The sequence below is a fragment of the Tubulanus polymorphus genome, chromosome 2 (genome assembly GCF_964204645.1).
Source record: "Tubulanus polymorphus chromosome 2, tnTubPoly1.2, whole genome shotgun sequence".
Lineage (NCBI taxonomy): Eukaryota > Metazoa > Nemertea > Palaeonemertea > Tubulaniformes > Tubulanidae > Tubulanus > Tubulanus polymorphus.
In genome coordinates this window covers 8,479,191-8,492,018 of record NC_134026.1, presented here as the reverse complement: position 1 = coordinate 8,492,018, position 12,828 = coordinate 8,479,191, and the positions used below count along the sequence as shown (strand labels likewise).

General features: G+C 42.9%; 1 protein-coding gene across 5 annotated transcripts in view; it reads left to right on the top strand.

The window, feature by feature from the left end:
- Positions 1-12,828, top strand: part of LOC141899575 (RNA-binding protein Musashi homolog Rbp6-like) — a 112,997-nt gene that overhangs the window by 13,229 nt on the left and 86,940 nt on the right. For all 5 annotated transcript variants that reach the window (XM_074785955.1, XM_074785956.1, XM_074785952.1 and 2 more), the window contains exons 6-7: positions 770-799; positions 12,512-12,604. In XM_074785955.1, the coding sequence (XP_074642056.1) occupies positions 770-799; positions 12,512-12,604 (123 nt within the window). The remainder of the gene's footprint in view (positions 1-769; positions 800-12,511; positions 12,605-12,828) is intronic.

Below are 12,828 nucleotides of genomic sequence, written 5' to 3'. Positions count from 1 at the left end.
GTTGCCAGCCTTGCCAGTTATATATATATACATACCCCAAATGTGTTACATAATATTATATAGAGCACCACTTCACCGCCTTATACCATCCTCCTCCAAATAAGCCTCAGTCCAGATATTTTCATTCCTACAGGCCTATAGATTTTAGTGACTTTGTTTACACTTAGGCTTAGTCTTGTCTGTAAATGCATAGAAACTGCCAACCGTTCATTAGAGTATTGACTTTTACCCACCTTTAGCTATAGAGCATCTATGTGTGCGCGCTAGCGCCCTTTTCCCTTTCACTTAGATAAATATTTGTTGTTCTAAATAAGTCCCCCATCTCCCCGAGGAATAAGTAGGGACATGTTTATACCTTTAAACCGAGAAAGATTATACCACCACCCGGATGCCCTGTGCCCTTTAGAACTGTTTGTGCTAGCACGCGGTGAGCATCGCAAATTTCTTCGGCTGTTATAAAAGGCAGTGCACTGAGACTCTTAGAAGAAAAAGGTAATAATCGACCCTTTAGAAACTTGCATGAGAATTTGTACATTTTCACGCGCTCGAAATTAGATGGCTTAGTCGAGTTTTTCGCGTGTACGCACGCGCGCTAGACGACGCCAAGTGGTATAACAGATTTGCAATTCGAAGCGATCTCTTACCCCCCACCCACCGTATTTAAAAAACATACCAAAAAAAAGGCTGGCTGGTCGGTTTCGTATATTCAGGATGTTTCGATTTTGTGTGCAATTTTACCAAGACTTGTTCTGTTTTCATTTTCCTCTAGGACGGTGAATTTGATCAAGATAACGACCAGGTAAAGAAAGCCTTTTTTCTATTCGAAAATTCCATTATTTAAAAGAAAATCTTCGATTATTTTTTTCTTTTCGTTCTTCATTTATACGAAATTTGTTCTGTCATTTTCACTACGATCGGGCTTTGAGTAATAATACGCTTCATATATCAAATTGAATTTGCCGATATATGACTTTCATATATGGAACTAGCCCTCTTACTCTACTTGTTAAATGACAACATTTGTTTGCGGGACAATGGTTTATCAATGAAATCAGATAAACATTCCTTTGGGGCCCTCGGTCGTGATTAAAGACCTAAATTGATATGATTTCTTGACCAGTTGTCATGGTGGACGAAAACGGTATATCTATAAGCCACCCACTTCGATAAAACTTTATAACGGTTTGAACAGTGATTTCTAAAACGGTAGGTGAACACCCACTAAAACTACTTACTCTTTCCGGGATTATATTCCGCTGTAGATCTGTTATACACTATCAGTTATGTATGTTTATGCTATTTGTGTTTGATGCTTTTGTTGGAACCTATATGTTTGTTATCCATTGTACTAAATGACTTTTGATTGAGCTAAGTTGGATCTTGGAGTTACCTATATATGGCCTGTCGCTCAGTTTTCATTTGATATCCGCGCTGTTTTCATAACGGTCTGGAAATGTTGGGCCGTCAGATATGAGATGGTTTTGTATCATCTGGTCACTATGCTGCTTGAATTCTAAAAGGGCTTCATTATCTTGGCTGCTGAAATAGCATGACTCCAAAAAATACTGAAAATGCAAGCTTAATTTTGGTTATTAACTTCAATTTTTCGTATAAGCTCAATTATAAAGCAATAATCAGCATTGTTAGAATATTGACATCCACTCTGGTGGGGCAGTAGATATTTCAGGAGGGGGTGGCTGCCCAAGTGGAGCATGTGGCAGTGTTTAGAATATAGTAACTCCAATGACCATTTTAATATGTGAGTGCTCTCTAGGCACATGCCAAATTTGTCTCGGGGCCCGATCCGTGCCAATTTGGCACGGGCCGAATCGACTCTGTATGATCGCGACTCAAGATTGCGCGATTACTGGCCTGTCGGGTCTTACCCGTGTGTACATCGTGGCATGGTATCCATCGAGATCGAAACATGGGATCGGGATTCATTCCGTTTTTTTTTCGATACCCGCGCGTGCGTTTCAACAACCGACGTTGTAGCACTGACTCCGCGTCCCTCATCGTCGGTTCGATCATAAAATGTCCGCTTGCACGCTTAGCTCGCTTTTCCTCTCCGCGCGTTGTGAAGCCCGCCGCTTGTACCGACTGTACATCACGATTGGTATCCCCATTAATTTCGCGATCAAATGCTAATCATATATAGCTGAAGTCGACGCCGCCGCGCGATACTAAGGTATCATTGACTGAATGCATAATCGACGAGGCCGGACGTTTATAAACTACGCGAAAGGTGACGTCTCGGTAAGAAGGCGGCGGCGGCCATCTTGCACGACGGCGACGATCTGGTTCCCGCGATTTTCTTCCGATATGCGCATGAATCGGTTAGGGGTTTAAAACGATCGAGCCAAAAATACAGCCGTAAATTCGTAGCCTATATTGCGACTAGGAATCGAGCGCACGTCGAGTTGTAGCGAAGTAAAGACCTTGCAGGGATGGCTTTGATGTTTGTATTAATTGCGGCGTGCCGTGTAGTTATTAAGCGGCAGGTAATTCCATTACATCATTCGGGTTTTTATCGCTGTATGCTTAATCCGACTGCGGATGAAATCCCGGTTTTATTGCGGTTTTATCGGGCACCCGCGCTTGAAGCCGCGTTCGCGAGCTAATACTAACGCCGATAGAGTCGGCGGGCAGCGATCGTTCGCGGGCGGCGGGACGTAAAAATTCCCGACGCGCCGATGAACGAGAGTTAATAATGAGCGCGGCCAAATATTTTTATTAGATCAAGTATATAGGGAAGGCGATGAACAAGAGCGTCTACTCAACTGTTCGCACGGGCTTCTGTGCAGTTGTAAAAGCGTAATGCGAAAAACTGCATAAAGATCGGCATTAACGTAAGAGCTGAACATCTTCGCGTACATCACAGGATTATTTGATACGCGGATCAGTTTTTCTTTTTAAATGCCTCGCAAATTTTTCCCTTGTCGTCGTGATATCTTCAAAAAGCTCATCTTCAAAAAGCCGGTAGTTATCTCCTGTCTTTTCAACCAATGGTTACAGTCTCAAGGGAGGATTTAGGGTCAAAATTACTGGTCAAAATTCAAATGCACTTCCCAAAAGATCTGGAAATTAAAAAATTAATCCGATTAGGCTCTGATAAGAGCTACGAAAGCCCGTTTTTGTTCTAAATTTTCCGTGGGAGGCCCCGAAACCCCGACCGCCAAACCCCAACCGCTTGCGGCTCTTACATTGCCAAATCTGCCATTCCAATTATCAGGTCCACCCTCTTCTAAGTATTCTAGATTGGCCCTTGGTGTGAAACCTGGTTGTATATCATTAAAAAAATGGTTACCACGAATGCGAATGTACCGAAATCGAAGTCAACAAGTTCCAATTCTCTTTATTGACTCGTTGCTTCCGCTGACGTCGGGAGTACGCATGCACGTATACGCATATATTCAATATTCCGTCCACGATGCGGCATCTCCTCGCGAGCGGATCGGTATCGCGAAAGGCGAATCAAATTTATATTCAAATTATAGAAACCTAGAAGACTTTCGCTCGCCCGATAGAGCGCGAGAATAAAAAAACCACGCGCCGACGAAGCCCCTAACGGTTCTTACATTACGCGCTTATTCATCTTTCCCATTCCGGATCTTTGTCGTAATTTTCAATGGAACTTGACCCGCCATTGTGCGGCGTTAATAAAACGCTGATTGCCATTCCTGATTCTCGATGAATGGAACGGAATTCTACGTCGTCGCTAAGCGCCGCGGCCGTATTATTATCGTTATCATCAAAGGTACGAATACCATCATCGACACCACCGCCACATTTTCTCGACTGAGTCATCGTACCTTCGGGTTTTAAAAGCAGTATTTTTTTGCGCAATAAAAAACAGTAACAGTATGATATGGTACCATCGTAGGAAATCGGCGCTAATCACATGCAGGTGATTCTCGATGGAAATTCATCTGCTTCGATCATCTCTCGTATAGCTCCGTGAATAGTCGGCGCTCCCGACATTCGATGAAAACCTAACCACATGTAACCTAATGACTTTGTTTTTTTTCTCTTCGGGGGTTCTGGGTAGTAAGCCAGCGAGAGCGTTTTAGAAAGTTGCTCAATGATGAATAATCGATGATGTTCGAGCTGAAACTGAAACCCGCACCGGTTATCAATTAGCCGACATGTTAATTCTAAAAATCGCTCGACCAGCCGCTAAAAATGGAAAACTTAACGTTATTGTTAAATCAGATTTTTTCGCTACGTCGGTCGATGCATTATGATTCGCTTTGAATCGGTTATACTTGAATATCTGAAATATTGTCGATTTAAGAAGAAAAAACCTGTAGTATTTGAATATGAATTAGGATGTATGAACAATGTTTCTTTTTTTTCTAATACATGAACAATGTTCGATTTTTTTTTGGAAATGTCAACAGATGCGAGAATGCATGAGACCTTTCAATGGAAAACTTGACAGCTCGATCAGATTTTTTCTATATTTGTCGATTGAACAATTGGCTTCGATTCAGTTTTACATAATTTCACTTTGCCTTTCAGTTTCGAAAAAAGAACCGAATTCGACGTCGAATAATCTTTTTTTTTTCCATCTGATATATGTTTTAACCCATTAATACTCAAGCCTGTCTATACCCCTCAAGCCACCCGAATCTGCCCTGATATTTTTTTTGTCGGCTATAGTGGGATTTGACCCCGATAGCAAAGGATAACCTAGACAGCCAAGTCGTCAGAGATCAACATCTTCCTATTTGAAATTCTCGAGTACGAACGTGACTGATCCTCGCTTATATCCAAGTAATTCGGGATGATTTTCGGGGAGGGGGGCAAAAGGTCACGATTCTGATCATCAAATCTTGTATCATATAAAAGCCTAGACAATTTACTACAAAATTTGTAGCAGAAGAATGGGGATTTTCCCTGAAATTGTCTGTGATAGACGCGACATAGTGAAATTCCTGGGAGCTAATGGGTAAAAATGCAGGAGGCGCTTCTAAGTTTTTTAGTCTCTCGTTGAGTCAGGCTCGCTGCACCTAGATCGGTGCGCCCGGATATATAGATCTCTGGAGGCGATAAAAGTCGCGAGCGCGCTTTATACGCTGAAACAGGGCCGGTGGTTGTTGCATCTTCGAAAAACGGGACTGAATTGATTTCCACTTTCTCAATCTGGCAATAGGCTTGTATCATTTGCGCCGAATCCGCGAGCGCGCATCGAGCGACGACGCTTTTAAGAAAAAATTTTCATCGCCTTTGTGTCAACGCGCGGGAGAAAAGAGCGGCGGCCTGATTGAATTTCTTCGCACGCCGTGCACTGATTAATCCGTACTGAGACCGGAATATATAATGCTCGCAATTCGAGCGGCAGGGACGGCAAGCGTTGCTGCACAAATACAACTTCTCGCGGCGAAAGACCCCGTCGCCTTCTGCATTTTTAGACGCCATTGATCAGCTATTGTTGACTGTTGAACTTCGCGTTTAAGTGAAGATCAACAATTTTTCTAGCCAGTTGATAATAGCTCGGTATTGTCTGTGTATGTGCGTATGCGCCAGGTTTGATTTCGATGAGGGTACGCTACAATGCTTAATGGTAAATTTACCTTCCAGCGGCGCGTTTTCTGTTTACCGTTTTCTGTTTACGTTTGCGAGCGCAGGCGGCCCTTCGTGCTTCTACTATGCGACCGATGACGAAATTGAAAAGTCAAAATGAGAAAGTCTTGAAATTTGATCTTCGCGACGACGTTGACAATTAATGCGAAAAAAAGCTTTAGTTCGCCGGGCTAAAGATTTGTATATTTGTGTGTATATATACATTTTAAAGTCGGCCTTTCAATAATAAAGAGTCGGATTCCTGTTTGAACAGAAAGCGATATCGTTTTCAGCATTTATGTAAGATCCCGAATTTGACGAGCCCATTCATCGCGACCTCGTATTTCGGCTTGAATGCGATTCGTTTGTTTTTTTCTTCTCCGTCGAGAAAGACCTTTGCACTTGTCACATTGGAATTGAATGTTCTAAATTTAGACGCCGCGTATAGATTTTCGTTTACTATTATGCGCGCGTTTTTTTCTTCTTTTTCAACCCATAACGAATTTCTTTATATTACGAACGCTCCATAGAACGAGTTATCATTATGCGTCTCTTATTCGAAAGAGAGCTAGCGAAAAAAATCGGGCTCGGGCGAATTCCGGCATTGTGCGCTTTGTTGAAAAATCAGAATGCCCGCATAATGAGCCCCGCGGGACGCCGCGACCTTCGGTACGGTGGTTGACAAAGTCGTTCGTTTGATTGATTGTTTCGCATCGGGGACCCGAATAATGACGCATACGCGAAACTATTATCTACATCAGGATCGCGGAGACAGCGGTTTTTTTTTGTTTTTCGAAATCGTCCGATTATTCAGTGACGTAAGTCGATCATGATATCGATAAGTCGTCTATTCAGTCGTACGGTGTATAAGAGAAAAAATCTATATATTCATATACGTATTTTTTCGACGTTATTAGTCCTCGAATGAAGTGTCGATCAAAAGCGCTGTCGGGGAGTTAGACGAGGTATCCTCCTGTGACTTTGTCGACGTCATGTCATTCGGTACTTACGACTGCGCGCGCGGTATACGCCGAATTCCAGCTACGTTTCGCAACGACAACAAAATCCTGTAAAACATCCAGAAAAACATTGATTTGCCTTCTAGTTTTCCTAGGCTTTTGTCAGCTACTCGCTTTGAAAAGGCGGTGTTAATTGAATGGGTAAAGATTAGAAAATTCAACCTTCGAATGATCAACTTTAGGCTTGGCTTATTGCGTTCAGCCTTCGTCATATTTCTATGTCAATCGGACCCAGCTTTTATTGCCAACTTCTAACCTCTGTATCTCCGCTCAGCGTCTTCACTCTGTTCAACATCTTCAATCTCTTCCACTGCCTCATCTTTGCCCTTTCCCCAACCTCAATCCTTCAATGAGTCTTTCCTATTCTCACTTCATCCTCACTATCTTTCTTGTTCTTTCATCATCTTCAGCCTCTCCTCTGTCTCCAACCTCTATACTCCATTCAGTCTCTCCTATTCCCAACTTATCCTTAATCTAGTGCTTGATCTTTCATCCTCGTCGTCAATCTTCTCCACTGCCTTATCTTTGTCCTATCCTCTATCCCCAACCTCCATCTTATATTCAGTCTCTTCTATCACTGAGAATTACCTATATCATATGTATTTATGTATATAATAATGTTAATTAACGCCTTAATGAAAATGAATATCTATTTATCTATCAGCCTCACTTCCTTCTACCTCAGTGTAGTGTCACCCTTCATCCTCTCTCGCTGTCATCGGTAGCGCCATGCCATCATCCTGTTATAACGAATTCAGCTCGTCGCGATACGAGTTGAACGTTGTGTATTAATTGATCGGCTAGTTTCGTTCGTCCTTCTCTTCGACGACAGCGGTGGGCTTAATCCATTACGATCATCGTGACGACGACGACGAGGATGACGAAAATTGCTCAACCAGCGTGTCAGTTTACACGACTGAAACAAATTACTTGATTGCTTGTCAAAGGTTTTTACTCGTCCACTATAGTGTTGATCCGTCCGTGGGTACACAATGACGTGACGGTGAGAATATCAATTAGCATTCCTACTGTATGTGAGGACGGAGACAGTGACACAGTCCGTATACATCTACCATACCATTAGACGCTTGCGCGTATATTCTCATCTGCCTCGCGTCCTTCGAGGGTTCAGGTGGCGGATTACGGATTTTTACCTCGCTATTATGCTCACCGGACAGTTGCTCTCTCGGCTGATATGATTTATTTAAAAGACTTCCCCTCGCCGAAGATGAATGGAGACGCGATCTGTCCGAAAATAAATCGCGTATACAGACGGCCTATTAATGAGCAGAAGTACAGTAAACCTCGGCTTACTCTCGACAAACTGTCCAAGAGAGTCCAACTGTCAAAGAGAGTCCAACTGTCCGAGAGTTCAGCTGTCAAAGAGAGTACAACTGTCCAACAAAGTCCAAGAGAGGAAAGACAAGTTTTGTCCGAATTAGTCGAAAGAGGCGGGCATGTCTGAGTAAGGCAAGGTTTACCGTTAGTAGCAGCGCTGATATCAAAAGCGTTTCAGCGGCCGGACAAGAAAAGGCTTTTAATGTTTTTTAATTCGTGAAATTTTCGTTACGTGCCGTCGTAATCAGGCGAGCGCGAAAAACAACTTTCGAAAGATTAAATACTGATTAAAAACGTCGCGTCGAATGAATTATTCATTCTATTTCATTTCGGATTACGATAATGGCTATTTCAGACGAGACGGCCGCGGCATTATCTGCGCGCGCATAACCCGTCAGAAATCTCCGGTCGCTCCGTTTAAACGTTGAGTAATAATATTTCACTAGCGCTCGCTAAATCCGGCATATGCCCAAGAGACAGCGGCGGAGCACGCACCGAACGAGGTCTCCGATGGCGCGGGAGATGATCGGTGCGCGTAATCTTCGTGAATCATAGATCACGACCAGAGACTATGACGACACCAAAAACAGGGGGGTTCTTGCCCGGTTTTGGAACGTCTTGGGCAGTTTTGGATGGAAAATGGGAATTTGGGAATGCTATGGAAAACGCATGGTTTATTTATCGCTTGGCTATGGAGAATTGGAAAGTGGTCTTCTCGAAATATGTTTTTCCTTCCGTTATGAATTTCAGGCTGCATGCCGAATTGTCTGACGAACAATATCGATAAAACAGGGAGTTGCCACTTTCCAGATAACACATTCATAGTCTCGCAGTTATTCAATGGTACTGATAATTGGCACTTTATTTCAATGAATGGACCTACATTGCCTGTTCCAGGTTGGTGATAGGTAATTAGGGGTATGGAAAATCAGCGTATAGAAAAGGGACGGAAAACAAAACTGGCCGCCACGTAGGAAACACGGCCGAATTTTCTATCGACTGCGAACGCGTTCTTTCCTCTTTGCTCTTCTACCTCGTTGTCTTTTCCTATTCAGTTTTGCTAATTGAAAACGAAGCTTTCTAAATACGCGCCCGGGCGACGACTGCGAAAAATTAAATCTACGACGATATCATTCGCGCCGGGAAATTCGATTATCGAATCGGGATCGGAAGCGAATCGGGGCTCGTTCGAACGATGACGGCGACGTGCGCGACGCTCGCGAGCGCGATCTGATCGCCGGCGTATTCGAGACACAATCGGCGGCGTCGCGTCGAATCGGTCATGGATGAGAATTTGATAACGCCGCCTGATAGGACGGGGGAAATAGCGATGACGTCGACACCCGAGACGCTCGTCCGGAATTTATATCGTGTCGAATATACGGTCGACGAAGAGCCAGACGCCGATAATGGTAACGTCGATGAATGTGCGTCGCGTCAACTCTCGGGGGCCCACCGCAGCGCGGCCACTTACCTGCAAATCAGGGAGAGGTCACGGAATTTTCTTTACTTCCAAAAAGTCAGGGAATAGTCGATTTTGTAAAAAAAAAAAGAAGCTTAAAATCAGCGACAAGTCAGTGAAGTATGTCGACATTGCAGACAGTTTCTGTCTATGTCTGACTGTGTTAATTGATTGGAAAGGTTATGATTTTTGGGCCCACCTCATCCAATCTTATGTCATATGAATGACTTGACTATTTATTATTTATACTACAAAATGACACGAACTTGTTACACGTGGAAATCATCTGGGACCGGTTTTATAGGCCCGTATTACCTTTCACGCAGGGGGCTTACTCAATTGAAAATGAATTGAGTTAGCCCCCCTCCCCCCGGGTTAAAGGTAATACCGGTCTATAAAACCGCACCGTGGAAATGAGCTATTCTGCACTGCGAGTAATTGTGATGGATTATCCCTTGATTTCTCCGAGCAATAATAGACACTATGTATACTAAACTTCCTGACAGCTTATGGATTGAGGACGTTTGATTTCGTGTTTTCTTTCCTTAGAGCTTTACGTCGTTTACGTCAAGCGGCCTCTTGACTCGTGACTTTTACATGTTCTTCTCTTACACGGACGAAAAGTTCGAGTTACGAAGTTATTAATACGTTACTTTCTACCAGCGAAACGAAAAGCGATTATATTACAAGAATCGATATTCCCCGCCTTGCTATCAAATCACTTACGTCTGGATGCGCAATTTATCTATATTTATGGCTATATATATATATATATATATATATATATATATATATATATATATATATATATATATATATATATATATATATATATATACGTATATGGCAGTAGTGCAGTTGTAGCCATACTTGCTACCGATTCATTCAATGAAATCTTTGTCGTCGTTATCACTCCGAGTCCTCCTCACTAGCTTCTGCTGGAATGCTGCTGCTGCTGCTACTGCTACGGCTGCTGCTGCTGCTGTTGCTGGTGCCTTCAGGCGCTCGATGGTATTTGAAAAAGTGAAAAGTCTATACACGCCGGAATCGGATGCATTATAGATCGAAAACGACAACGCCGACGACTGATATTATTTTTAGCTGCATTCTACCGCTCGCGCCGCGCGTGCGTGTGTCTGTATACGCTTTTGAAATTCCGCGTCATCGTCGAATCACTTAAATCGAGTTTCTTAAGTCCATCGTCAACGAAAAACAAACACGCAATTGAAATGTCAATTCATGGGTGGGGCTTCGCCGGCTGCAGCGCCTCGGTATGCACGACTTGCCGCCGCACTCCCTAGATGACCATAAATTCCAACCCGCTCACTCAATTATATACCTACATCTCGCGAGTGACATCATTTAGCATCGAGATAATTGAACAGTTCATAGAAGACAGATTTGAGACTGTCAGAGTGGTGTGAGACAAATGCCGTGATTACACGGCTGTTTTTGGCCGTGAAGAACTGTTCGCACGGGTGCCAAATGTTTGGCCCGGGCCAAAATTGCCCTGTGAGAAACGTCGGGCCACTTCTGAGTCATAGTTAGCATTAGACAAATTATTGCGTGCCAATTGCAACTGGTTCTGATAGCTTCGATTAAGCATTGTTAAGTATCTGAGGCTCTCTAATTAGGCACGGGCCAAGTTGACTCGGGCCTGGTTTGGGCCAAACCGTCTCAAGATGATTGCGGCTTATGTCAGCGTGGTAGGCAATTCCACCCCGATGAAAGTGAAGAAAACCGTCCATTTTCAGACGAAGAAGAAAGGATACAATTTGTACCGACATATCAGAGCACTCGCGAATCCCCTTTATCATATATTGGAATAACGTTCCGCATCTCCATACCTTTTATATATCTTTTTGCAATTATCTTTAGGCAAACCGGCAATACTACAATTTGTCAAATGTACGTACGTAGGAGTATACTAAACAGCTTAAGCGATCACAGTTTTAGTTCAGTTGCGTCGGTCGACAAAAATCCGTAGCTGTTTTTGTGCGCTATATTTATTTTCTCACTTCGGAAAATACAATATATATGTATATATATATATATATATATATATATATATATATATGCTGTGAAGGTGAAGGTGATGACGTTAGCTGAGCTTGTTTTTGCGCATCCCTGCCGAGGGATTAGAGAGATAGATGCAACTTCTCTAAACCTTTTTTTTTAGGAGTTTTTCCCCGTTTAAAAGCTTGTTTCATAACCGCTGAGATATCTACTGAATATCATGCAAAATTCAGAAAGCATCCATCACGATACCAACTTACTAGATTTGACAATTCGAGCTGGAAAACTAGGACTATGGACTAAGACCTAGATTTACATTTGGTGGGATTAGTTAGCATTCGGGCTGTGGTTACCTTGACTCTTTAACGCGAATAAAGTTAATTGTATTGTATTGTTTTGGGGCATGAGTTAGTTACCATCATCGCATATATCATGAACTATCAATATTTCTTTGATAGCTAGAATGAACGTTAGCCAGCCTCTACCCATTAGGCCCGAAGTTATTCGTTAAAATGAAGCAATAATTGATATGACAGAACAAATTTCTAACGGCGTAGATTTTAACATATCTACGTGTGAGTCGATATCAAATCGAACTAGAAAATAGCCCTGAAGCAATTGGTGTATAAGCCACAGTATTTTTCGTTTTCCGAATGAATTTGGATCGAATTATCAGTTGCAGAATCTGATAATGGCTATGATAGCAAGTTCGCACTCAACACGTAAGCCGCGATCACTCGAGCTTTATTCTCTTGGGCTTCATTTGGCCCATACCAGACTAGGCCCGGGCCAATCATTTTACATGGGTGTCAAATGGGCTCGTGACCGATAACATCGGAGCAGTGGATGCTGAATGGGTTTGGAAGTGACTCTCTTCGCTTTGTCACAGCGTTGTTTAGTATCGAGTGAGTGGTTAATGTGCGTATGCATTCCCTTAATCAGCATGGGCTAAATTTGACCGAGTCTAATCCGGACCATTGCGATGCAGTCCAAATCGTGTAATCACGGCTATATACATTGCAGTCACACATCGACACCAACATTTATGTTTACCCGTACGTCAAATTATACGTAACAATGTTTTCATTGATTTCCCTATTTTCTTCTGCAGATGATGACTAAAACGAAGAAGATCTTCATCGGAGGCGTGTCTACTAGCACCACCGAGGAGGATATCAAAAAGGTTATGGAGAAAATCGGCAAGGTAGGTTGAGTTATGAGATTTTCTCGGTAAACGCCCGTAGGGGCATTCAGTCACGTTTAATGTCAAAATTAAGCCCCCAACCGTATACTACTGAGGGAAACAGGAGACAGAAACATATTTCCGAGCATTTCCCTCTTTCATCGATGTTTCCGAGATTCGATTTCGAGTTTCTGTGTATCCCTGTTTCCGCGCATTGTATGGGTTGGACTCAAGAGTCTTTGAAA